The sequence below is a fragment of the Podarcis cretensis genome, assembly GCF_951804945.1.
Source record: "Podarcis cretensis genome assembly, chromosome: 14".
Taxonomy (NCBI): Eukaryota; Metazoa; Chordata; class Lepidosauria; order Squamata; family Lacertidae; genus Podarcis; species Podarcis cretensis.
Genome location: NC_137183.1, coordinates 49,184,296 through 49,210,849, shown reverse-complemented (window position 1 = coordinate 49,210,849; position 26,554 = coordinate 49,184,296). Strand labels below are relative to the sequence as shown.

General features: G+C 47.7%; 1 protein-coding gene across 1 annotated transcript in view; it reads right to left on the bottom strand.

Annotated features, from left to right (window-relative positions):
• FLII (FLII actin remodeling protein) overlaps positions 1-26,554 on the bottom strand; it is a 59,108-nt gene that overhangs the window by 28,425 nt on the left and 4,129 nt on the right. Inside the window, exons 2-12 of the mRNA XM_079953674.1 lie at positions 20,032-20,142; positions 18,736-18,807; positions 16,212-16,292; positions 13,188-13,273; positions 10,232-10,393; positions 9,594-9,697; positions 7,983-8,158; positions 5,124-5,281; positions 3,522-3,606; positions 2,354-2,501; positions 336-469 (exon numbers count right to left, since the gene is read on the bottom strand). Of these exons, the coding sequence (XP_079809800.1) occupies positions 336-469; positions 2,354-2,501; positions 3,522-3,606; positions 5,124-5,281; positions 7,983-8,158; positions 9,594-9,697; positions 10,232-10,393; positions 13,188-13,273; positions 16,212-16,292; positions 18,736-18,807; positions 20,032-20,142 (1,317 nt within the window). The remainder of the gene's footprint in view (positions 1-335; positions 470-2,353; positions 2,502-3,521; positions 3,607-5,123; positions 5,282-7,982; positions 8,159-9,593; positions 9,698-10,231; positions 10,394-13,187; positions 13,274-16,211; positions 16,293-18,735; positions 18,808-20,031; positions 20,143-26,554) is intronic.

The window sequence follows — 26,554 nt, the reverse complement described above, 5'->3', positions numbered from 1 at the left end:
GTAAATATGACATGAATGGTTCCCCAGTCTTTCTTAAAATCTCTATTGTCCTTATCTTCCCGTGCTGAACTTTAAACGGCCATCACAGCCTCTTGTGGAAGTGAGTTCCCCAGATTAACCCAGAAATTCTTTATTTTATCTGTTCTGAATTTCCCAACGTTCACCTTCACTGGACACCCAAAACTTCTTGCGTTAAGAGATAGAGGAAGAAAATATTTCCTTCCTCCACGCCATGCAGAGTTTTATAAACGCCTCTTCCTTGCCTTTTCTCTAAGCTAAAGAGTCCCAAGCGCTGCAACCTTGGAGTCACTCTCCATCACTGTGTGTGTTCCTACCTCCATCTTCTTGTTCTTCTCCTGCGCCACGTCCGACATCCCCTTCAGCACCTGCTTTGCCTGATCATCCTGCGACGAGTCTTTGCGTCTCCGCAGGCGCATCTTTCGTGCCATGGGGTCCTTTGGGCTGCTCCCTAGGAATAGAAAGGGGTGGGGAGAAACAAATAATTTTAGGGGATGGAAGATAGCTTTGAAGCTCCCACAAGAATCGCTTATACACGCAGTTTCTGCTCTCTGAACAGAATGTGTTCTCAGGAGATGGTTTATCAGGTGAGCGTTCACAAAACAAGTCAATGATTCCCACTAATTCCTATGGGGAAATGTCTAATGTGTTCCTGATCACAGAATTTTGGCTACAAAATGGTGAAAAAAAACCAGGGAGAATTCTCTGAAACACTGCAGAAGGCAAACAAGGAAGGGAAAAGATACTCTCTTCTTCATTCAGTCTGTCCCCTTTTCTCCCCTCTCCTGCCCCCCCCCCCCATGGTTTCCAATGAACCAACATGACACAAAAAGTAAAGATTGTTTAAGGCTGCTTATTGCTTATCTCTCTACGGGACGCAGGTGGCGCTGTGGGTTAAAGCCTCAGCGCCTAGGACTTGCCGATCGAAAGGTCGGCGGTTCGAATCCCTGCGGCGGGGTGCGCTCCCGCTGCTCGGTCCCAGCGCCTGCCAACCTAGCAGTTCGAAAGCACCTCCGGGTGCAAGTAGATAAATAGGGACCGCTTACCAGCGGGAAGGTAAACGGCGTTTCCGTGTGCGGCTCTGGCTCTGGCTCTGGCCAGAGCAGCGATGTCACGCTGGCCACGTGACCCGGAAGTGTCTCCGGACAGCGCTGGCCCCTGGCCTCTTAAGTGAGATGGGCGCACAACCCCAGAGTCTGTCAAGACTGGCCCGTACGGGCAGGGGTACCTTTACCTTTACCTTTACCTTTATCTCTCTACAGTACTACACATAGGTCTGGCTATATGGATCTCTGAATCTGAGGAGCGTATAAATGAGGTCTGGGTACTGATCTCTCGTGTTTGGATAAGTGAATTTTTGAATAACAAGTGTTTGGATAGTGCACGTGTGGATAGATATTCAACGCTCAACTTACACAGGGGTTATAACCCGGGGTAGTGCATACAGCCAAAATCGTGTATAGTCAAAACACACATTCTCTGCACCTCTGAACACTCTCCCAGGTGAGTGCAACAGTGGGAGGGATTACTGACTCCCCACTCCCATGGATGCCCCCCCCCTTTTAAAGTTCAGCACTTTTTTCTGACAAGCACGTAAAGCCGAATTTGCACAACTTGAATGTGCCTAAGTTGTAAGTTGGAAACAAGAAGAAATTCCGAAAGAAGAATGGCAGGCGACATTAATAGACTATGCAGAATTGGACAAAATGACAGGAAGGATTCGAAACCTGCGGGACCAGAGATTTACAGAAGATTGGAAGAAGTATATGAATTATTTGAAGAGCAACAAGTTACGCTAGTAGGACTACAAGAAGTTTTGTAAGGAGAAATATACGAAGTGTTACAAAGTAGAAAAAGATAAGAGATATTGGTTATGAGTTTGAAATGTAATAGGGAAGATAAGAAATGCATACCAAGAGATTAGATTGGAAAATTTTCAGACAGGATTGATGGAAGTAAAAAAAAATGAATAAGATGTAAAAGTATGTTTAATTACTGTTGAAAATTATATGTTAAAAAACTAATAAAAAATTATATATATATAAAAAGTTGTGAGTTGACCGTATATTTTAAAACTTCTGAGTCTTTTAAACCAAACCACCATTTTTTTAAAAAAATCTCCCAACTGGTAACAAGCCTGCTGAAATTAATGGACCTAAAGTAAATTGCTCAGGTCTTATTAATTTCAGTGGGTCTATACTCTGCGTAGTTTTAACACTGGATGCAATTCACTGGTAGGAAACAAGGCAGTTTATCATTTGCTAGGAAGGCTGTGTTTGTGTGTGTGTGGGGGGGGAAATCGCAAGACCAGGATAACCCGCAGTACCAAACTCACCTGCCCCGGCAGCTGCTACGGTGGCAGGGGAGGCCCCCGCCAGTCGCAGCTGGTTCTGCAGGGAGAAGTCAATGTTGTACCACTCGGAGGTCCTGTCCACAGGCTTGGGGGGCATCACCAGGTTGGGGTTCTCACGGACATCGAGGATCTGCAAGAAGGAAGGGCAGGAAGGGGCGATGGATTAAAGGGTGGGGGGAAAGGCTATTCAAGTCAAAGGCAGCTACGGGAATGAGAAACACAGGAGCTCATCCGCATCCTGCTAGGGACCATTTTAAACAGTCATGGCTTCCCCCAAAGGATTCTGGGAAACGTTCGTTAAGGGTGCTGAGAGTTGACCCCTATTCCCTTCAAAGAGCTACAGATCTCAGAGTGGTTAATCAGCCACTGGGAATTGTAACTGTGAGGGGTTAAATCAACTTCATATAGGATTTTAGCTTCTCACTTTTGGCCCATCAGGGGCCAAGTGGAGTCCCACAGCATGAAATATGACAATAATAATAATAATTTGTTATATATACAGTGGTACCTGAGGTTAAGTACTTAATTCATTCCAGAGGTCCATTCTTAACCTGAAACTGTTCTTAACCTGAAGCACCACTTTAGCTAATGGGGCCTCCTGCTGCCGCCGCGCCGCCGGAGCACGATTTCTGTTCTCATCCTGAAGCAAAGTTCTTAACCTGAGGTAATACTTCTGGGTTAGCGGAGTCTGTAACCTGAAGCATATGTAACCTGAAGCGTATGTAACCCGAGGTACCACTGTCTACATACACACACACACACACACACATATATATATACCCCGTCCATCTAGATGGGTTTCCCAGCCACTCTGGGCGGCTCCAAACAGATTATTAAAAATTTCCCTAAACAGTGCTGCCTTCAGATGTCTTCTAAAAGTCAGATGGTTGTTTATCTGTTTGACATCTGACAGGAGGGTGGTTCCACAGGGCGGGTGCCACTACCGAGAAGGCCCTCTGCCTGGTTCCCTGTAACCTCACTTCTCGCAGTGAGGGAACCACCAGAAGGCCCTTGGCGTTGGACCTCAGTGTCTGGGCTGAATGATGGGGTTGGAGACGCTCCTTCAGGTAAGATGTTGATCCCCTTTTCTTACACGCCCCCCACCCCAACTCCCAGGCCCTCCTGTCAGCGAGGACCCCCCTGGCCTCACCTCAATGTCTGTCAGAAAGTGCACGGCCTCAGGTAAAGTGACCAAGCGGTTCTTGTTCAAAACCAACTTCCTGAGCTTGACACACCTGTGGAGAGAAAAAGAGATGCTTACTGTCTCCCTTCGAACCAGTTAAGTCATATGGAGAAGGGCCATTGTTCAGTGGCAGAGCATCAGCCTTGCATGCAGACGGTTCCGGGTTCGAATCCCCAGCATCTCCAGGTAGGCCCAGGAGGGAGCCCTACTCAAAACCAAACATGGCAATAATTCTGGCATCTGGCAAATAACTTAAGGGCAGCTTGTCAGGTCAGGCCAATGGGACCATGTTCTCACAGGGGCCAAGCAAGCAGGATTTAAGCAAGAGATGCCTCTACCCTCGTGTGGTTTCCGACAACCAGAAGCATTGCTGCCTTTAATTGTGGAGGCAGAGCTTAGCCATTGAGGCTTGTAGCCACTGATAACATTCTCCTCCATGAATTTGCCCAATCCTCTTTTAAAGCCATCCAAGTTGGCGGCCATCACCGCCTCCAGTGGCAGTGAGTTCCATAGTTTAACTATGTGAAGGAGGACTTTGTGGTCTGGTCTGAATGGACGTCCATTGGACGTCCACAAGCCCTAGTGTTACGGGGGCGAAAAAGTCTCTCCATCCACTCCCCAATGCCATGCATAATTGTATAAAGGCCAATCATGTCAGCTCTTTGATGCCTTGACCCTAAACTATCTTCCCTCAGGGGAGTTCAAGGCAGTGTATGTTGTTCTCCCACCCTTCCCTCCACTAACAACAGCCCTGTGAGGTAGGCTAGGCCCTGAGAGTGTGTGTTAACTGTCCGAACGTCAGCCAGCAAGCATCATGACCAAGGGAGGGACTTCAACCCTGGTCTTTGAGGCCTGAGGTCCAACACTCTAAGCATTACCCCACCACTGGCTCTCATTCCAGGCTTTAAAACTGCTTAACCTTTTAAGCCTCTGAGACTCAGACAAAACTGCCCTTCCTATTTATTATATTTTATCAACTGTTATTTGCTGGGGGGGGGGGAGAATCCAATGTGGTGGTCTTTCGCTTTTATTGCTCAGCTCCTTGAGAGAAGCATGTGTTGAAGGCTGCACGACAGAAATTGAATAAAGGAAAATAAATATTACAGGCTTGCCCCAAAATTGATGAATTACAAGCTTTGGGTTCATAGGTAGGTTGAAAGAGACATTACAGTGGTACCTCTAGCTATGAATGCCGTTCGCGCCCCAGAAAGTCTGTAAGTACAGCACTGCTTCTGCACATGCGCAAAGTGCGATAGAGCGCTTCTGCACATGCGCAGAGTGTGCAGATCGCTTCTGCGCGTGCAGTGAACCCGGAATTAAACACTTCCGGGTTTGCCACGTTCATAACCTGAAAAGCCGCAACATGAAGCAAACGTAACACAAGGCATGGACTGTACTTGTTTCCAAGGTAGCCGCAGAACAATGCTGATTTACAGGAATCGTCTCAGCCTGGAAGCACATCGGCCAAAGCCATATAAAACCATGTCTGTGTACACGGCCAACCATGCAGCTAGTCCCCAGGGAGGAAATACTGTGCCTCAAGGCGACTTGGAGGAGGGCTTGGCATACCTGCAGAGGCTTTCTGGAATCAGTTCCAAGTTGTTGTTTGCAGCCATGAATTCCTCCAGGGAGACCAGCTTCCCGATCCCCGAAGGAATGCCGTCAAAATCCAGCTTGTTGGAGTTCAGGTAGAGTTTCTTGAGCTTGGTCAGCTTACAGATGGCCGACTAGGGTGGAAACACATGCAAAGAGTCAAGCAGAGCAAGGGAGATTTGCTCATGAATTCATTTGTTGATTCATTCATTAACTCGCTCATTTTAAACACTGATTTTCTGCAAGGTTGGGCACTGAAAAGAGTTTGGTGCCCCCATATATATATCTAATTCAAAATATATACAGTAGTAAATCCCAAAATATAAGTTTATTTTTCAAAATGAAACAAAACCTATAGTAAGATGGAAAATAATATTTATTTTCATTTATATGTGAAAAATGCTCTCTTACTTTTTCTAACTGCAAAATCTTAAATTAGACCCTCAAAACTAATCTTACGTCATGGGTAGGCAAACTAAGGCCCGGGGGCTGGATCCGGTCTAATCTCCTTCTAAATCCGGCCCATGGACAGTCTGGGAATCACCGTGTTTTTACATGAGTAGAATGTGTCCTTTTATTTAAAATGCATCTCTGGGTTATTTGTGGGGCATAGGAATTCGCTCTCCCTGCCCCCAAATATAGTCTGGCCCCCCACAAGGTTTGAGGGACAGTGGACCGGCCCCCTGCTGAAAAGGTTTGTGACCCCTGTCTTATGTAATACACCTCCTTATATACCATATTTTTCGCTCTATAAGACACACCAGCCCATAAGACGCACCTAGTTTTTGGAGGAGGAAAACAAGAAAAAAAAATATTCTGAATCCCAGAAGCCTGAACAGCAAGAGGGATCGCTGCGCCGCGATCCCTCTCGCTGTTCTGGCTTCTGGGATAGCTGCAAAGCCTGCTTTCACTCTATAAGATGCACACACATTTCCCCTTACTTTTTAGGAGGGGAAAAGTGCGTCTTATAGAGCGAAAAATATAGATAAGGCATCCAGCCTTCCTTGCTGCATAGCTGTTCCGTTGGGATTTTTAACATACAGTGGTGCCCCGCAAGACGAACGCCTCGCAAGACGGAAAACCCGCTAGACGAAAGGGTTTTCTGTTTTGGAGGCGCTTCGCAAAACGAATTTCCCTATGGGCTTCCTTCGCAAGACGAAAGCCCATAGGGAAATCTCCGGGACAGCGGGGAAGCGCAGCGCGTCTTCCCCACTGTCCTCGGACCTCCTCCGAAGGCTGGCGGTGGGGCGGAGAGACCTTCTCCCCGCGCCAGCCTTCGGATGGCTGTCCTGAAGACTTGCAGTGGGAGGAGGGTTTTCCTTCCCACCGCCAACTTTCAGAATGCTGTTCTGAATGTTGGCGTGGGGAGGAAAAACCCTCCTCCCACCGCAAGCCCCGGGAACAGAGGAGAAGCGCTGCGCGCCTTCCCCTCTGTTCCCGTACCTGTCCTGAAGGCTTGCGGTGGGGAGAAAAGCCCTTCTCCGCACCGCCAGCCTGGCAAGCGGTCTCCATAGGAACGCATTAATTGATTTTCAATGCATTCCTATGGGAAACCATGCTTCGCAAGACGAAAAACTCGCAAGAAGGAAAAACTTGCGGAACGAATTAATTTCGTCTTGCGAGGCACCACTGTACTTAAACTGAGAAAATGAATGCTTGGCCATTAATGACCGCTGATGTTAAAAATCCAGCAATGGAAAGTTTATGTGGTGCCACCACTTCCCTTGATGCCCTAAGCATGGGCTTATTTTGCAAAATGGTTAATCCAGCCCTGCTCAGGCTCTCCCTGCTCAATAAGCCCTGTTGCCTCTTCAGCTTCCAACACCTCTTCCCCGTCTTCTCCCTCTCCCCATTCATTGACATCCCACCGCCAGTCCCTGGGCTCTGAGCCTTCTTTCCTTGGGGGCGTTCCCCAGGTGGCTCCTCCCACCATCCCTCTGTGTCCAACCAGTTCGTGACAGTCAGAACGCCCTCCCTGCTAAAATATGTGACACCTCCATCAGTATTGGCATACTGCCGGCTCCTGAAGACACACCTGTTTAGGCGAGCATGTCTTCCTGATCTAATTACAGTGGTACCTCGGGTTACAAACGTTTCAGGTTACAGATGCTTCAGGTTACAGACTCCACTAACCCAGAAATAGTACAGTGGCACCACAGGTTAAGTACCTAATTCATTCTGGAGGTCAGTTCTTAACCTGAAACTGTTCTTAACCTGAAGCACCACGTTAGCTAATGGGGCCTCCTGCTGCTGCCACGCTGCTGGAGCATGATTTCTGTTCTCATCCTGAAGCAAAGTTCTTAACCTGAGGTACTATTTCTGGGTTAGCGTAGTCTGTAACCTGAAGCGTATGTAACCTGAAGCGTATGCAACCCAAGGTACCACTATACCTTGGGTTAAGAACTTTGCTTCAGGATGAGAACAGAAATCACGCTGCGGCAGCAGGAGGCCCCATTAGCTAAAGTGGTACCTCAGGTTAAGAACGGTTTCAGGTTCAGAACGGACCTCCAGTACGAATTAAGTTCTTAAGCCGAGATACCACTGGATTCGGATTGCTTTTTCAGCTTCTTTAATTGCTATGTGTTTTAAGTGGCTGCCACAGACTCCCAGCTCACTAAGCCCTGTTGCCCCTTCAGCTTCCGAAAACTCCTCCTCGCAGTCTTCTCCCTCGTCTCCCTCTGGCCACTCGTCGTTGTCCCACCACCACGGGCCCCCTGGCTCTGAGCCTTCTTCCCTTGTGGGTCCCCAGCTGCTTCCTACCACCATTCCTCTGCGGCCAACCAGTAGCATGGCAGAGCTGGTGTCCCAGTTACCTGGACGGGGAACGCCACCTACCGGCAAGGAGGTAAGCTGGTTCCTGGACAGATTGAGGGTCTCCAGCTGGCACCACTGGTCAATGCAGAGGGAGAGCTCTCCAATTTGGTTGCTGCTGAGATTGAGGCGCCGTATGTTGGACAGGGTGTAGAGACACTCAGGGACGCGGGTCAGGTCATTGCAGGAGAAGTCCACATCTGAGCGTAAGAGGAGGAGGAAAGAATTAAAGTGAGGCAGAGGCAGAGTTCAACAAGGGTGGGTTCTGGATGCAACCCACGTGGGCTACAGGGTCCCAGAGGAGCATCCCCACAACATGGTGCCCTCCAGCAATTCTCTGCACCCTTAACACAGGACAGCTCCCAGAATCCTTTGCAGGAAGCCAAGCCTGCTCAAAGTGATAAAAGGTAAAGGTAAAGGTACCCCTGCCCGTACGGGCCAGTCTTGACAGACTCTGGGGTTGTGCGCCCATCTCACTTAAGAGGCCGGGGGCCAGCGCTGTCCGGAGACACTTCCGGGTCACGAGCCAGAGCCGCACACGGAAACACCGTTTACCTTCCCGCTGGTAAGCGGTCCCTATTTATCTACTTGCACCCGGAGGTGCTTTCGAACTGCTAGGTTGGCAGGCGCTGGGACCGAGCAGCGGGAGCGCACCCCGCCGCAGGGATTCGAACCGCCGACCTTTCGATCGGCAAGTCCTAGGCGCTGAGGCTTTAACCCACAGCGCCACCTGCGTCCCTTGCTCAAAGTGATACCTAGTGCTTTAAATTGGTTTGGTGTGAATGTGGCCCCGGTCTATGAATTTAGTTCAGGAACCTACACGTTTCCTTGGTGCAATCCTAGGCATGCCTACCAAAAACAATCCCATCAAGTAGTAGTAGTAGTAGTAGTAGTAGTAGTAATAATAATAATAATAATAATAATAATAATAATAATAAAATATTTGTACCCTGCCCATCTGGCTGGGTTTCCCCAGCCACTCTGAGTGGCTCCCAACAAAGTACAATCATACCTCGGGTTGAAATTGCTTCAGGTTGAGCGTTTTTGGGTTGCACTCTATGGCAACCCGGAAGTAATGGAACGTGTTACTTCTGGTTTCACCACTCGCACATGCACAGACGGTCAAAATGACATCACGCGCATACGCAGAAGCGGCAAATCATGACCCACGCACGCGCAGACGCAGGCTGCGTTCGCTTCAGGATGCGAACGGGGCTCCAGAACGGATCCCGTTCATATCCAGAGGTACCACTGTATTAAAAACACGGTAAAACATCAAACATTAAAAACTTCCCTAAACAGGGCTGCCTCCAGATGTCTTCTAAAAGTCAGAGAGTTGTTTATTTCCTTGACATCTGATGGGAGGGCATTCCACAGGGTGGGCGTCACTACCGAAAAGGCCCTCTGCCTGGTTCCCTGTAACCTCACTTCTTGCAGTGAGGGAACCGCCAGAAGGCCCTCAGAGCTGGACCTCAGTGTCTGGGCTGAACGATGTGGGTAGAGACGCTTCTTTGGGTAGTTCCATGAAACTTACTTCCAGGGAAACATGCAGAGACCTGCAGCCTCGGGTTCTCCTTTGCAGGCCGCTCAATGCACGGAGCTGAGTCCATTCACACATTTCCTTGGGAATCATACCTGAGAGATTTGACAAGCCTTCCAAACTTGTGGGGAGGTTGCTCTGGGTGCGTTGTGTGTTCCTGAGGTGGAGCGTCTGCAAGGCCACCATTGCTGGGAGTTGCCTTCAGTTGAAAGAGAGGGGAAAAGAGGACAATAACAAGATGAAAGGATTACCAGGTGTTCCCCATTCTTGCCTTAAAAAACTAAAACTTATTGTGGCATAAGCTTTTTGTGGACTAGGGACCACTTCTTTAAATGCAAGACAGGGCTATTGTCTCCTTCAAAGGTAGCCCCACGTAGAGCGCATTGCAGTAGTCCAAGTGGGAGATAACCAGAGCATGCACCACTCTGGCGAGACAGTCCATGGGCAAGTGGAAAGTATACACCCTGGTGTGCCTGAGCTTTGCCCACCCCACCCCACCCCGGTCCCGATCACACTTTCCCATCTACATTCCCAACCATGAGGACTAAGCACCTTTGCGTTTTGAAAAGCACCAAAGGAAACCTGACAGCTTCAAGGTGCTAAGAGCCTGCCCCCTAACCCCAGTTCCTTTGCTCGAACACACAGCAAAATGAGCGCGACTGCAGCCGCGGGATGACTGCAGAACGCCTGCTCTCGCTCTCCTGCCCCCTTCCCCAGCTCCCAGCCGCCTCACCTGAGCTGCGCATGCAGGAGAGGGTTGTTATTCAAAATCAAGGTCTGCAGGTGCACCAGGCGCCTCATCTGGGGGGGAAGGCTCTCCAGCTTGTTGTCGCTCAAATCCAGGTAGAGCAGGTCTGTCAGGTTGATGAACAGCTGGTTGGGGATGTTGTCGATGCTGCAGGGAGAAAGGGAGAGGAATGGCACACCTTGTCAGGCAGGTTCCAGCAAGGAAGCTTAACCGCAGCTGGAGATTGGAGAGATCAAGGGTGGGCTGGAGGGGACCCCATTCTGCACCAGGCCTTTGCATCTGAACAAGAAGCTCAAAATGGACAGCTATGATGATATCACTGCCACCTTATCACGGAGGGAGAATCTGCAGCCTTCCAGACGTAGCTGCAAGCCACCTGCCATCATCCCCAGCCACTGGCCATATTTGCGGGGGCTTATGGGACTTGGGTCCCATTAATAAGGGCAACCGGTTTAGTCACTGCTCGCTAGGATTATATTCTTGCAACTTTTAATTCAGCAAAATAAGCAGGAAACTCTGGGGTGAAACAATAGAAATATTCTCCATTAGAATGCATTGGCTAAAACTAGTACTAAACTCCTAGATCAGGCATAGGCAAACTCCTGCCCTCCAGGTGTTTTGGGACTACAATTCCCATCGTCCCTAGCTAACAGGACCAGTGGTCAGGGATGATGGGAATTGTAGTCCCAAACATCTGGAGGGCCGGAGTTTGCCTATGCCAGTCCTTGATTTTCAGTAGTTAGTTAGCTCTCCAAGCTCCAACAACGAACTTACTCAGCGCTCTTGGAAAACCAATACAAGTTTCACCTTAAGGGCAGGCAAATCCCTCCAACACCCATTTCTGGATCTGCTATTAGTGTGGTTTCTGTGGCCAAACTGCCACACTCGCTTTTTTGTAGGCTTTTGAGAATAGTTAGGGATTCCTTCACTCTTCAGATCAAGGCGTGCATTTATTTGCTGCCTGATTTCACTGTAATTTTGCTGTCTGAAGCAGCATTTATCTACAGTGGTACCTCGGGTTACTGCCCTGAACCCGGAAGTACCGGAATGGGTTACTTCCGGGTTTCGGCACTCGCACATGCGCAGAAGCACTAAATCGCGCTTTGCGCATAAGCGCCGAATCGCAACCTGCGTGTGCGCAGACGCAGCGCTGCGGGTTGCAAACGTGCCTCCCGTACGGATCACGTTCACAACCCAAAGTTCCACTGTATTCGGTTCCCTTCATTATAAACAAAGCTTTCTTTCTCCCCCCTCCCTTTTCTTGTGGGCATGAGACTAATTTAATGGAATATGCAGAAATGGCGAGACTGACGGGAAATATCAGAAACCAGGAAGATCAAGCATTTCTAAAAGATTGGAATAACTTTTTTATATACTTAAAAAACCACTGTAGACAGTTAAAATCATTGGCAGGGATACAATGACATTTGTAATGTGAAATGAACTTTGGTAACTACGATTATATAACAGATGGACAACGGTAAAAGATGCAGGGAAAAAAGAAGAAAAGAAAACTTTCTTTGAAAATGGAACCCATGGAGGGAAGGGAGGAGGTCTGAAGGTTTGAAAGAACCTTTTTATTTTAATGTACAGTGGTGCCCCGCAAGACGAATGCCTCGCAAGATGAAAAACCCGCTAGACGAAAGGGTTTTCCGTTTTGGAGGTGCTTCGCAAGACGAATTTCCCTATGGGCTTGCTTCGCAAGACGAAAATGTCTTGCGAGTTTTTCCAACTTTCCCCCCCTTTCCCCCCCCCTTTTTCTAAGCCGCTAAGCCGCTTATCCGCTAAGCCGCTAAAAGCCGCTAATAGCGCTAATCCGCTAAGCCGCTAATGGGCTTGCTTCGCAAGACGAAAAAACCGCTAGACGAAGAGACTCGCGGAACGGATTCTTTTCGTCTTGCGAGGCACCACTGTATTGGAATGGTTAAAGTTGTTATGTACAAATTCATGTAAAACCAATTTAAAAAGTATGTGTGTGTGTGTATATTTTTTTCGCTCCATAGGGCGCACTGGACCATAGGGCGCACCTAGTTTTTAGGGGGGGAAATAAAGAAAAAAAAATTATCCCGCTGTCTGTCTTGGCTTCCTCTTTAGCCACGCACAACTGGGAGAGGCTGCGCGTGGCTTCGTTTTTAGTCACGGGGCTGGGGCGGGGGAAGCCCGAGCTTCCCCCGATCCCAGCCCCCAGAACAGGTCCGGGAGCAGAGGCAAGGTTGCACAGCCTTGCCGCCACTGCTGGAGCTTGCGGGCTGGGGGAGCGCTCTAAAGGCTTGCGGAGAGCTGCCCGAAGCTCGGGGTGCGCAGCGCTGGACTCCCCGGGCTTTGGGCTGCAGGAACTCCCGCCACGCTCCGAAGGCTTGCGGATAGCTTCTTGAAGCCTGGAGAGCGAGAGGGGTCGGTGCGCACCGACCCCTTTCGCTCTCCAGACTTCAGCGAAAGCCTGCATTCGCTCCATTGGATGCACACACATTTCCCCTTCATTTTTGGAGGGGGAAAAGTGCGTCCTATAGAGCGAAAAATACGGTATGCATAAAAGAGACTAAGGGAAAATGCATATTCATAGCAGACACATGTCATAACTCTAGCAAAAGATCCTGAACATCTTGGTAGCATGCGTATGAATACGTGTGAGTGCTGGACACACGTGTTGGTTTAGACACATAGTTTGTCACACCAGTTACTGGAAACCAGAGTTATTTAGGGGGGTGGGGCAGGGGATCTCAGGTTCTGTTTGTTTCCCAGGGGCACCCGGTTGGCCACTGTGAGAAGAGGAAGCTGGACTAGATGGGCACGGGCCTGATCCACCAGGTTACTCTTATGTTCTTAACACCCCCATTTTACAGAAATGTGAACGAACCACTCCCAACACACTCGGCCCTCCTGGGAAGACCCAAATGTTTTCTGCCCATTTTCCAGGGAGGAAATTCACCCCCAAACTTACCTGTTATGTTTCAGGTTCAGCACAAGCATATTTTTGGCGTTCTCAAGCTCCCGGGGACACTCGGTCAGCTGGTTGTAGCTCAGGTCCTAAGACAAAACAAGGAGAGATGAATCAAAGGAGGACCTCTGCATATGGGCTGAGCTGCAGCTGCCCCAAAGGTGTTCAAGCTTCCCAGGGGTCAGAAGATTTGAATAGTAATTCATAAATAAGCTTGCAATTAGCAAGATAGGTGGCGACTCACAAACTGCATCAATCAAGCATTATTATTATTATCAATCAATCGGGGTCTCTGCCATGGGAGCATATTTACCCAGTGCTTTTCCAGCTGCACTGGCTCCTGGTGGAGTACAGGGTCAGATTTAAGGTGCTGATTTTGACCTTTAAAGCTCTTCACAGCCTAGGACCCTCGTACCTACGGGGCCGCCTCACCCGGTATGCCCCATGGAGAGCCTCAAGGTCCATAAATAGCAACACCCTGACTTCCGGGTTAGCGCGATCCGGTTAATGGCGGATTCCCTCCGAGCTCCGGAGGGAATCGGCTCCGCTGGAGAAGGGTTCTACCGCGACGGCGACGCGGGGACCCTCAGAAACCGCAGGCGCTGAAGCCTGCGGACTTGGTGACTCGGCGGGCACCTAAAGCGCCCCCCGACCCACGAAGAGCCTTTTTAAAGGCTACAGAGAGGGTACGGGGAGCGGCGTGGTGCTGTGAGTAGACCGCTACTGCAGTGGAGCGAAGCCGCGAGCCATGGCCGGAGACCACTGACTTTCTTCCCTGAAATTCGGACTTTAATTAATCCGTGAGTAGATTGGAATTTGGACTTTAAAATTTCTATCCTTGAATTCGGTACGATTGGGGATGTGCTAAAGGGAAGTCCGCACCCCCCTGCTTACAGAAAATTTAAAGCAAGGATCGGAGAACTAAGGTGGAGAGTTTTTTCTTTGGTGTTTTGTAAAAGATAATATTTTCATGAATTTGACAGAAGAAGATTTGTGCTGGAGAGTAAGAGTGGAATTTTAGAAGCTTTTGTTTAAACCCCCCCAGACCCGGGAGTGTCCTCTATGTGAGCTGGAGAAAAAGGAACGAGGAGTTTGACAGCTGTTAAAGGAGCTGTCAAACGGGCAGTGAAAGTTAAAAACCTTATTATTTAACACCTTTCTGGACTAAATTTGTTATATTTGAACTAAAGTGGTTGGAAACAAAGTAGGGAAATAACAAGGTAATGGACTATTGGGAAAAGACTAATAAGTAACCAGAATCCTCCTAGGGGAAACATTGAAACACTACAATGGCTGCAGATGGAAAATTACAGGCAGAGATAGAAAGAATGTTCTTTCTTGTGGGAAAGCTGCAGGAGCAGACTACGGCTATGAGTAAACAACTTATAACCTTGAACTCTAAAATAAGTGACTCTGCTGAAGGCACAATGGACTTGACTGGGAAAAAATCTGCAGCTGAATCAGAAGAGATAACTTCGGAACAGGGGGAGAGTGAACAAGGGCCAGTACAGATGGAGAGTACCAACCACAAGCCTACATTGTCAGAACACAAAGAAGAAGACCCTTGGATTACAAATCTGCGAAAGATGCGAAAGAGGAGGGAGGAAGCCCCTGGAACACTTGGAATATTTGAATTTAAAAGAAACAAGAAATATGACTGGGGCATCCTCTTTGAGTATGGATTAGCTGACCTTCCGCAGCAGCTGGTACCAAGTACTTTGGATGGAAGAAAATCTGATGAGACTGAGCTAGAACTCCTTCGAGACCCGAGGACCAACAAAGAGGGCTACCAACAAAATCGGCAGAGAGAGACTGACAGAGATTTAAAGGCCTCAGATGTGAGGAATCTAGGCTAAAAACTGTTTTTGTGGACATGGGGACATTGGGAAGGGACAAAAACCGGGGCGGGGGGGGGAAAGAAAAAGAATTTTTTAAAAATGTTTATGACCTTTGTGTTTGATTATTATGACCTATTTTTAAGATAAAAGGGAAATTTGTGGAAGGAACTCGAGTCGACCTTAGAAAAGGTTTTAATATTTATAAGAAAACTGGATAAGTAAAATTTGGCCAAGTAAAAGGTTCTTTAAAAATATATATATACAATAATAATATGTAAAGGATGAGAGATATGAACTTGCTGAGTTAATTTAATTGAATTAGGATGTATGAAGGGGGGGTGGGGGGAGGTCAAGAACCGGGGTTAGGAAAGTAAGGATATGAAACTTCATATGTGTTGTCTTTGTCTATATGTGTGTATGTCTGTCTTTATAAAATGTGAAAATTAATAAAAATTCTATTTAAAAAAAAAAAAAAACATAAATAGCAACACCCTAGTGGTCCCGGGCCCCAAGGAAGTTAGATTAGCTTCAACCAGGGCCAGGGCCTTTTCAACTCTGGCTCCGGTCTGGTGGAACGCTCTGCCTCATGAGACCAGGGCCCTGCAGGATCTGATTTCTTTCCGCAGGGCCTGTAAGACAGAGTTGTTCTGCCTGGCCTTTGGCTTGGAGCCAATTTGATTCCCTTCCCCCTCTTTCTTTTTTCTTTTTCCTTTCTCCTCCTGTGATGAGGCTGCATTTTAATATTTTAATGTTTCAATATTTTAATGTTGTATTTTAATCTTGTTTTTAAGTTGTATTCATTCAACTTGTTTTTATTATTGCTTGTTAGCCGCCCTGAGCCCGGCCTTGGCTGGGAAGGGCGGGGTATAAATAATAATAAATAAATCATCATCATCCTCTTCCTTGATCTAAAGAGCTCAAGGAAAGCAAACCCCTTGCTTTTTGCAATGGCCTCAAGTTCTTCCCACGCAGCTAGGAGCCAATCCTGAGTGTCCAACTCGCCTCTTCTCACTTTGATTGGCTTCAATCGGCACAAAGAGAAGAAGACGTCTTCTCAGTGGCTAAAACGCTCCCTGTTCATGCAGACACCCATCTGCAGAAATAGTAATGGGTCTTCGACCCCCTGTGACCCCGAACCGTTACACCAATGTGCCCATCGCAGCCACGGAGCAATTGGGCCCAAACATACCAACACAGAGAGGTCGTCGAGCTGGAAGATGTCATCAGGAACCCCAGAGTTCTTCAGGCAGTTGGCACGAGCAACAATGGCCTAGAGGAATGTCGAAAGAGGTCAGGAAGAAATAACAAGGATAGTAAAGGTAAAGGTAAAGGTACCCCTGCCCGTACGGGCCAGTCTTGACAGACTCTAGGGTTGTGCGCCCATCTCACTTAAAAGGCCAGGGGCCAGCGCTGTCCTGAGACACTTCCGGGTCACGTGGCCAGCGTGACATCGCTGCTCTGGCGAGCCAGAGCCGCACACGGAAACGCCGTTTACCTTCCCGCTGGTAAGCGGTCCCTATTTATCTACTTGCACCCGGAGGTGCTTTGGAACTGCTAGGTTGGCAGGCGCTGGGACCGAGCAGCGGGAGCGCACCCCGCCGCAGGGATTCGAACCGCCGACCTTTCGATCGGCAAGCCCTAGGCGCTGAGGCTTTAACCCACAACGCCACCTGCGTCCCTGCAAGGATACAGGTATTATATTTACAGCACCTGAACCAGACCACCAAGTCTATCACTCCGAATAAAAGATATCGGCTTCACGGACCACATTTACCATATTTACTGAGCCTAACTTGGTCTCCCCCTAACAAATGCACGTCATCGCTCGATTTTCTAAAAATACCCAAGTACCAAAGAGCATTTTGTTGTCCCATTTTTAACATTATAGGTGTGCAGATTTGCTAAAAGCTCCCTTCAAGGAGAGGTGCAGTCCTTGCAATCGGTCTCAGGGTCGTGGGTTTGAACCCCACATTGGGCGAAAGACTCCCACATCACTTCGACTAGGTCCTTTCCAACTCTAAAATTCTATGATTCTATGCGTCTTTCTGCTGTAAATCCTAACAAGGGCCTGGGGAATGCATAGGGCAGTTTCCTGGCCAATTTTTAGAGACCCTTTGGGACCCAGAGGGGCTGTGGTGACCCAGTCAGATGAGTGAGGTACAAATAAAAAGTATGACGATACAGCGGACGCTCGGGTTGTGAACGTGATCCGTGTGGGATGCACGTTCACAACCAACAGCATTAGCAACCCGCGTCTGTGCACGTGTGTGTTGAGATTCAGCGCTTCTGCGCATGCGCAAAGAGCGATTTAGCACTTCTGCGCATGCGCGACCGCTGAAACCCGGAATTAACCCGTTCCGGTACTTCCGGATTTCAGCGGTCCGCAACTTGAAGCGTCTGTAACCCGAGGTATGACTGCACTGATCTTCCTTGAGTATCGGCGGGTCTGTTAAATCCATTACTGAACAGATAGCAATATATCTGAGCGTTGCAATATCTCTTAGACCTGCTACGGCCGCTAGCTCTAAAAGGGGATTGGACAAATTCACAGAGGACAAGGCTCTCAATGGCTACTACAGCCTTCAATTTTGGAGGCAGCAATGCTTTTGAAGACCAGCTGCAGGTGGAAAGAGTTTTGTCCTTGTGATCGAGTTCTACCTATGGGTTTCCCACAGGCATTTGGTTGGCCGCCGTGAGGACAGGACGCTAGACTGCGTGGGCCTTAGGCCTGATCCAGCAGGCGCATCATACGTTCTTAAGTTGCCCCTTTTGTTCTTCCGAGGCCGCAATTATGAGGTGGTTTGTGGGGGTTTTTTGTATTTGAATGGCTGGCTAACGGTTACAGTCATTTGACAGGGCCTAAACCAGAGCCATCAGAGAGGAGAAGATGAATGCAGTCATACCTCGGATTGAAGTAGCTTCAAGTTAAGTACAGTGGTACCTCAGGTTAAGTACTTAATTCGTTCCGGAGGTCTGTTCTTAACCTGAAACTGTTCTTAACCTGAAGCACCACTTTAGCTAATGGGGCCTCCTGCTGCCGCCGCACGATTTCTGTTCTCATCCTGGAGCAAAGTTCTTAACCCGAGGTACTATTTCTGGGTTAGCAGAGTATGTAATCTGAAGCATCTGTAACCCGAGGTACCACTGTATTTCCGGGTTGCGCTCCGCGGCGACCCGGAAGTAACGGAGCACATTACTTCCAGGTTTCACCGCTCGCGCATGCGCAGATGCTCAAAATGACATCACACGCATGCGCGGAAGCAGCGAAATGTGACCCGTGCATGTTATGTTTACTTCAGGATGCGAACTGGGCTCCGGAATGGATCCCTTTCATATCCAGAAGTACCACTGTACACTGGTGCCCCGCAAGACGAATGCCTCACAAGACGAAAAACTTGCTAGACGAAAGAGTTTTCCGTCTTTTGAGTCGTTCCGCAAGATGAATTTCCCTATGGGCTTGCTTCGCAAGACGAAACGTCTTGCGAGTTCTTGCGAGTTTTTTTCCTTTTTCTTAAAGCCGCTAAGCCGCTAATAGCCGCTAATAGCCGTGCTTCGCAAGACGAAAAAACCGCTAGACGAAGAGACTCACGGAACGGATTAATTTCGTCTTGCGAGGCACCACTGTACAAGGAGCAGGCCAGCTGCACTGTTCTGAGCCAGCAGGGCTTCCGAGCAACAAACACGAGGATTTCAAAAAGCACTCGGAACTTTACCCGGAGGCAAGGCAGGCCGGAAAGTTCTCCGTGGAGAGTGGTGAGGCTGTTGTGGCTCACGGAGAGATGTTCCTGTTTGGAAACAAAGAAAGAAAGCACAACAGGTGAGGTTTGTGGACATGCCTTCCTTGGAAGTTTTTGAGCTGAGGTCAAAAACATGGCCATTTCTCATGGAGGATCTAGTTGAGATACCTGCATTGCAGGGTGGTGGTGATTTGGACTAAATGACATTTGGTGGTCCCTCCCAACTCTACAATTTGCTGCAGTTGTTCAGCTGAAGAAATGAACCTGTGCTGCCAATTCTCGTACAGTGGTGCCCCGCAAGACGAATGCCTCGCAAGACGAAAAACTCGCTAGACGAAAGGGTTTTCCGTTTTTCGAGGTGCTTCGCAAGACGAATTTCCCTATGGGCTTGCTTCGCAAGACGAAAACGTATTGCGAGTTCTTGCGATTTTTTCCCTCCCCCCCCTTTTTCTAAGCCGCTAATAGCCGCTTAGCCGCTAATAGCGCTAATCTGCTAAGCCGCTAATAGGGGTGCTTCGCAAGACGAAAAAACCGCAAGACAAAGAGTCTCGCGGAACAAATTAATTTCGTCTTGCGAGGCACCACTGTAGTAGACCAGTATGAAGTAAGCAGCACATAAGTGGCACACAAAACACTACCAAACCATTCAACTTCGTTTGATCAAACTTACCTTTGTGGAGATCTACAGGAGCCTGGCTAAAGGACCTTTAAAGACTGAATCTTCCTTTTGGACACAATTTGAATGAGTTTTTTTTGTTTGTGGCTTCTGTAGTGGATCTTGTACCTTGTTCTCTCAATTTTTGGATTATTAATATAAGATTTAGAACATAGAATGGTTTGGTAGTGTTTTCTATGCCGCAGTTTTTCACCTGGCTGAGCACCAACACAGAAACTGCATTCAAACATTGTGTGAATTGTCAAAATAAAAATAAACGCCACATAAGCAGAAGGCATGCACAATTCCCAGGTGGCACCCCACTCGGACCCAAACCTGCTCTGCAAAGTCCCCCGTGTGGGGTCTCCATACCCTTGTTCCTTGAGCAACGAAACCTGAGCTCAAAGCCTCGTCCTTCCAACCTTGCACATTTGGCGCACATTTTCCCTTTTCTGAAACGGAAAGAGCAACCCACCCGTTTGAGCTGCTCTCGCCTCCCCTCCCCTTTTCCTAGCTCTGCCTGGGTTCCCCACCCCTCTCGAGAAATTCCCAATGCTCCCCAGTCAGCAGAAAAGCCCCATCCATTCCTGATCTGCCAGCCAGGGCACGCTCCTCACCAGCTTTTGGAGCGAAGACAGCTCTTCGGGGAGGTAGCAGAGGCCAGTGCGGTTCAGCTTCAGCCATCGCAAGCTGGTCATCGACTTGACGTGCTCCGGAAAATAACCGCCCTGTAGGAAGGGGGGGGGGGGACACAGGAGACAGAGACTTAGTTATGCTCTAGAACAGGGACTCTTCATCTCAAGGTTGTGGGTTCGAATCCCACGTTGGGCAAAAAGATCGCGGCATTGCAGGGGGTTGGACTAGATCAGGGGTCGGCAAACTACAGCCTGTGGGCTGGATATGGTTGTTAAACTACCCCCGCTGGACCTTGCCACCCACTCGGTCAGTCCCCGCCGGTGGAAAAGTTTGCTGACCCCTGGACTAGATATCCCTCCAACTCTACAATTCTATAATTCCTAGGGGGAGGTGAGCCTTTGATATGTCATTATATTTGTATTTCCAGTTTGATTTGGTAAACCTCCCCTGGAAAGGCTAATGTTTGATGCAACCGGTCTGGGAAAATTAATGAGCAGACGCTTAGACTTGATTTCTTCGGAACTGAGTGAAGATGGCGGCTGCCAGCAGCGAAAAGACCTTTGGATTGATTCGGGATAAACACCAGCGTGTGAGGAGATGCTGCAAAATTATAGAGGGGAATCACAGACATAAAATCCACACAGAAACACATCATTGCTTGTTTTAACTCGCTTGTGGGAACAACTCAGAGGCCGTGAAAGAAGGAAGGTTAACAACAGGAAGAATTAGAGAAACCATTGGAAATGACTATGAAAAGCACTAGAGATACGAGATGATAGCTTTAGCTTAATGGTTGCCATTAATTTTGATTTTAATTAATTTTTATAATGAAATGTTTTTAGAATGTTGCACTATTTTATTGTTGTTAGCCGCCCTGAGCCCGGCTTCGGCTGGGGAGGGCGGGATATAAATAAATTTTATTATTATTATTATTATTATTATTATTATTATGATCAGAACCCTCTGAACTTGAAGCATGGGAGGTCCTATCAAAAAATTTATAATCTGGCAGAATATTTGGATTATTTTATATGTATATATATAATCTGGAATATTTAATGTGATTTGATTGGATTGTTAAAGTGGAAAATTTAATAAAAATGAATTTATAAAAAAAACCCTCTACAATTCTATGATTCCAGGGGTAGGGATTATTCGACCCGAGGAGCAGGCGGCCAGAGGCAATTGTGGGAGCAGCAAAACATGTAATGCTACTTTTGTACAGGAGGATAATTTTGGCACACTCTCCGGCGCCCTGCTCTACCCTCCATCCAGGCCGGCAATCGTGCAAGGATGCATTTTGGCTGGGCAAAACACAAGATGCAAATGCACTCAAGGAGTGTGCAAAGCAGGGCCTGCGATGGGCCTGGAAACGAGGGATATGGCCAAGGAGATGTAGTAGTAGTAGTAGTAATAATAATAATAATAATAATAATAATAATAATAATAAATTTTATTTATATCCCGCGCTCCCCAGCCGAAGCCGGGCTCAGAGCAGCTAACAACAGTAAAACGATAAAACATTCTAAAATCATTTCATTATAAAATTAATTCCAATCAAATTAATGGCAACCATTGGGCTAGAAGTTCTGTGAAGATTGCCAAAGGAGGGGATCAGACTGTGCCCTGGCCAAAGGCCTGGTGGAACAGCTCTGTCTTGCAGGCCCTGCGGAAAGATGTCAAGTCCCGCAGGGCCCTAGTCTCTCGGGATAGAGTGTTCCACCAGATCGGGGCCACAGCCGAAAAAGCCCTGGCTCTGGTTGAGGCCAGCCTAACCTCTCTGTGGCCTGGGACCTTCAAGATGTTTTTGATTGAAGACCGTAAGGTCCTCCGTGGGACATACCAGGAGAGGCAGTCCCGTAGGTACGAGGGTCCTAGGCCGTATAGGGCTTTAAAGGTTAAAACCAGCACCTTAAACCTGATCCTGTACTCCACCGGGAGCCAGTGCAGCTGGTATAGCACTGGATGAATGTGATCTCGCAGCGAAGACCCCATAAGGAGTCTCGCTGCGGCATTCTGCACCCGCTGGAGTTTCTGGGTCAGTCTCAAGGGCAGCCCCACGTAGAGTGAGTTACAATAATCCAGTCTGGAGGTGACCGTTGCGTGGATCACAGTGGCTAGGTAGACAGGGGAGAGTCTCAGGGGCCAGACTGAGAGACCTGGAAGTCCACTTCTGGCCCTCCTCCCCTGAGTCAGGCCTTCACTCCAATGCAGCAAACCCCTTCCTATGTTTTCTGTCTGAGACAGTGTTAGAAACTCAAGATATATGACCTAGGTGCCAAATGGCTCCTTAAACCAAATGGCTCGCCAAAACGGAACCATTTTGTTGCCATTTTAGGGCAAGACGGCTCTAAAGTCTTATTCTTCAAATGGTAAGACGGTGATGGATTATCAGCTAAACATCTGTCTAGTTCAGATGATAACCTAGAGATAGGTTAAGACATTTGAAAAAGCATTTTGCTTCCAGAAATTCATTCTGATTGTGCAGATAAAATATAACTGATCGAATTCTGCAGGACGGGGTATTAGTGTGTGAAAGAAGTCCAGATCCAAGGATCCCCAGGCACGCACCTCCAGGTGGTGCCCAGGCATCTTCACTTGAGTAGAATCTACAGGCATATTAAAAACGTTCTGAAAATGCCTTTTTAAAAAAGCGTTTTTAAAATACACTGAATTTTCCATAAGGCTCACCATCGCCATCTAGTGTCACATTGTATATTGCACTTAAAACCTTTTACAGTGGTGCCTCGCAAGACGAAATTAATTCGTTCCGCGAGTTGCTTCGTCTTGCAATTTTTTCGTCTTGTGGAGCACGGATTCCCCGGGTATTAACGGCTTTAAGAAAAGGAAGCAAGCTCATAGGGAAATTCATCTTGCGAAGCAACTCAAGAAACGAAAAACCCTTTTGTCTTGTGCGTTTTTCGTCTAGCGAGGCATTCGTCTTGCGGGGCACCACTGTATTTGCAGCTGTATAGCTGAGTCGTTGGTTGCGCCTGATTAATTTCAAACACAGGTCTGAGAGTATCAGAGATTTCTCCCAAGGGGTGTTTACAGTCCTAATGGCCACAGTGATCCACGCAACGGTCACCTCCAGGCTTGACTACTGTAATTTGCTCTACGCGGGGCTGCCCTTGAAGCTGACCCAGAAACTCCAGCGGGTTCAGAATGCCACGGTGAGGCTCCTTACGGGGTTCTTGCTATGGGATCACATTCATCCAGTGCTTTACCAACTGCACTGGCTCCCGGTGGAGTACAGGGTCAGGTTTAAGGTGCTGGTTTTGACCTTTAAAGCCCTATGCGGCCTAGGACCCACGCTCCTACGGGACCGCCTCTCCTGGTATGCCCCACGGAGGACCTTAAGGTCCACAAATAACAACATTTTGGAGGTCCCAGGTCGCAAGGTGGTTAGATTGGTCCCTACTAGGGCCAGGGCCTTTTCAGTACTGGCCCCAACTTGGTGGAACGCTCTGTCCCAAGAGACTAGGGCCCTGCGGGACTTGACATCTTTCCACAGGGCCTGGAAGACGGGGCTGTTCTTCCTCGCCTTTGGGCTGGACTCAGCCTAACCCTTATGTTCCGCCTCCCCTTATCTTCTCTATGGGCTACTATTAAAATGAGGCTGCATTTTAAATTGCATTTTTAACCTGTATTTTAAAATACCCCCTCCATTATGTTTTTATTGTAATTTTACTGGTGTTAGCCGCCCTGGCTGGGGAGGGCAGGGTATAAATAATATTAATAATAATTATTATTATTATTATCATTATTATTTTCACTCTTAAGGAGACCATAGGACAAGTCTGCTGGGCCAGACCAAAGGCTCCTTTCCTCCGGCATTCTATTCTTACAACGGCCACCCAGATGCCTCTGGGAAACCTGCAAGAAGCAGGACCTGAGCACAACACAAGTCTTTCCTCCTGTGGAAGCCAAAGCACAGCCACCTTGGTTAGTAGCCATTGATCGCCTTCTCCTCCACGAATTTGCCCAATCACTGCCTCTTGTGGAAGTAAGTTCCATAGTTCAACTAGGCCCTGCATGAAGGACTATCCTGAATCTTCCATCACTGAGCTTCATTGGATACCCATGAGTTCTCTGTTACGAGAGAGAGAGCCTTTTACCTGTAGACTCTCTGCCTGCCATGCATAATTACCGTATTTTTCGTTCCATAAGACACACTTTTTTCCTCCTAAAAGGTAAGGGGAAATGTGTGTGCGTCTTATGGAGTGAATGCAGGTGGGAGAAGGGACTGACAGGCCGCGTCCGTCCCTCCTTCTGGCTCATTGGAAGGCCAGCAAGAGCCACTGCATTGGGTCACCCCAAATTCACCATCAGATCACATAGCATGTCCAGATCACATAGCATGTCCATGGCTACAGCCTGCACCAAAAAAAACCACACATCCACTGTTTTGTGGGGCCACAATGGTGCAAAAATGTGGTTACAAAGCACGGATCCACATGGATCCTCAGGATTTTTGCATTGGGCTACCCCAAACTCACCGTCAAATCACATATCATGTTTGTGGCCACAGCATGAACCACAAAAATCATACATCCACTGTTACATGCAGAATATATTTTTTCTTGTTTTCCTCCTCCTCTAAAAACTAGGTGCGTCTTATGGAGCGAAAAATACGATATAGGTTGCATGCCTTTTCTCTAAACTATAAAACCCCAAACGCTGCAGCCTTTCCCCCTGGCTGAGTCGTTCCACACCCTTGCAAGCTTGCAACTAGATGGCAGGGACAGTGTTTTAGGTATTGAGGAGGGGATGACAGAGATCCAAATTCTTTCCAGCACAGATCACTTGCACACTCGCTGTTCACAGGTTAGTTAGATCACGGTTTATGAGCTGGGCCTGCGTGTCACTGCAAGAACATTCTCAGCCTCCAACCCTATCTCAAAGCGAAGAAACACACCCAAAAAAACCACAGCTCATTACCAAATATGACTCAAACGTTATTGCCAGCCCGAGGGCAGCCACACAAAAGTCAAGAAAGACAAACAAAATTGCAAATATAGAATGGAAGGTGGATGGATGGAGGGGAGACAGAAAGAGTGTTCTGAAACATTCACCATATTTTTCGCTCTATAAGACGCACCAGACCACAAGACGCACCTAGTTTTTGGAGGAGGAAAACAAGAAAAAAAAAATCTGAATCTCAGAAGCCAGAACAGCAAGAGGGATCGCTGCGAAGTGAAAGCAGCAATCCCTCTTGCTGTTCTGGCTTCTGTGATAGCCACACAGCCCGCATTCACTCCATAAGATGCACACACATTTCCCCTTACATTTAGGAGGAAAAAAATGAGTCTTATAGAGCAAAAAATACGGTATTGATTTTTAAATTAGCTTTCTGGCGGAAAAGCTTTTGAATCATTTTGAATCTACACAGGCCTTTATGACAGACTTTTTTTTTCCAACAATGCTCCTCTGAATTGGCTTATTTTCCTCCTCTATCCCCTTTTCCTTTTGTGTCATGTCTACTCAAGTTGTAAGTCTGGGGTGGGGCAGGGATTCTACTGTTTTTATCAATCTGCACCCCTTTCTGTCTGAAAGGCAGGGTACAACTTCTTTGAATGAAATGAACAGGAATGAGACCTCACCAATTCACAACCATCCTTCTTGATTCATTCTGAAGTTTTTAATGACCAGTAACAATAACAATAACAATAACAATGATTTATTATTTGTACACTCCACATCTGGCTGGGCCTCCCCAGCCACTCTGCGCAGTTTCCAACAAAGATTAAAAATACATTAACATGCCACACATTAAAAGCTTCCCTAAACAGGGCTGCCTTCAGATGTCTTCTAAATGTCAGATAGTTGTTTATCTCTCTGACATCTGATGGGAGGGCGTTCCACAGGGCGGGCGCCACCACTGAGAAGGCCCTCTGTCTGGTTCCCTGTAACCTCACTTCTCGCAGCAAGAGAACCACCAGAAGGCCCTTGGTGCTGGACCTCAGTGTCCGGGCTGAATGATGGGGGTGGAGACACTCCTTCAGGTATACTGGGCCGAGGCCGTTTAGGGCTTTCAAGGTCAGCACCAACTGTGAATTGTGCTCAGAAACGTACTGGGAACCAATGTATGTTTTAATGTATTTTAAATCTTTTGTTGGAAGCCGTCCAGAGTCGCTGGGGAAACCCAGCCAGATGGGCGGGGTATGTATGTATGTATAAATTAATAATATAATATAATATAATATAATATAATATAATATAATATAATATAATATAATATAATATTATAATACAATACAATACAATACAATATAATATAATATAATATATAATAATATATACAGTCATACTTCATGTTATATTTGCTTCATGTTACGTTCTTTCAGGTTATGTCCCATGGCGACCCAGAACTACCAAAACTTCTGGGTTTTGCCGCTTGTGCATGCGCAGAAGTGCCAAATCACACCACGCACCTGTGCAGATACGGCGCTTCTGGTTGCGCTCTTTTCATGTTGCGAATGGGCCTCTGGAACAGATCCCGTT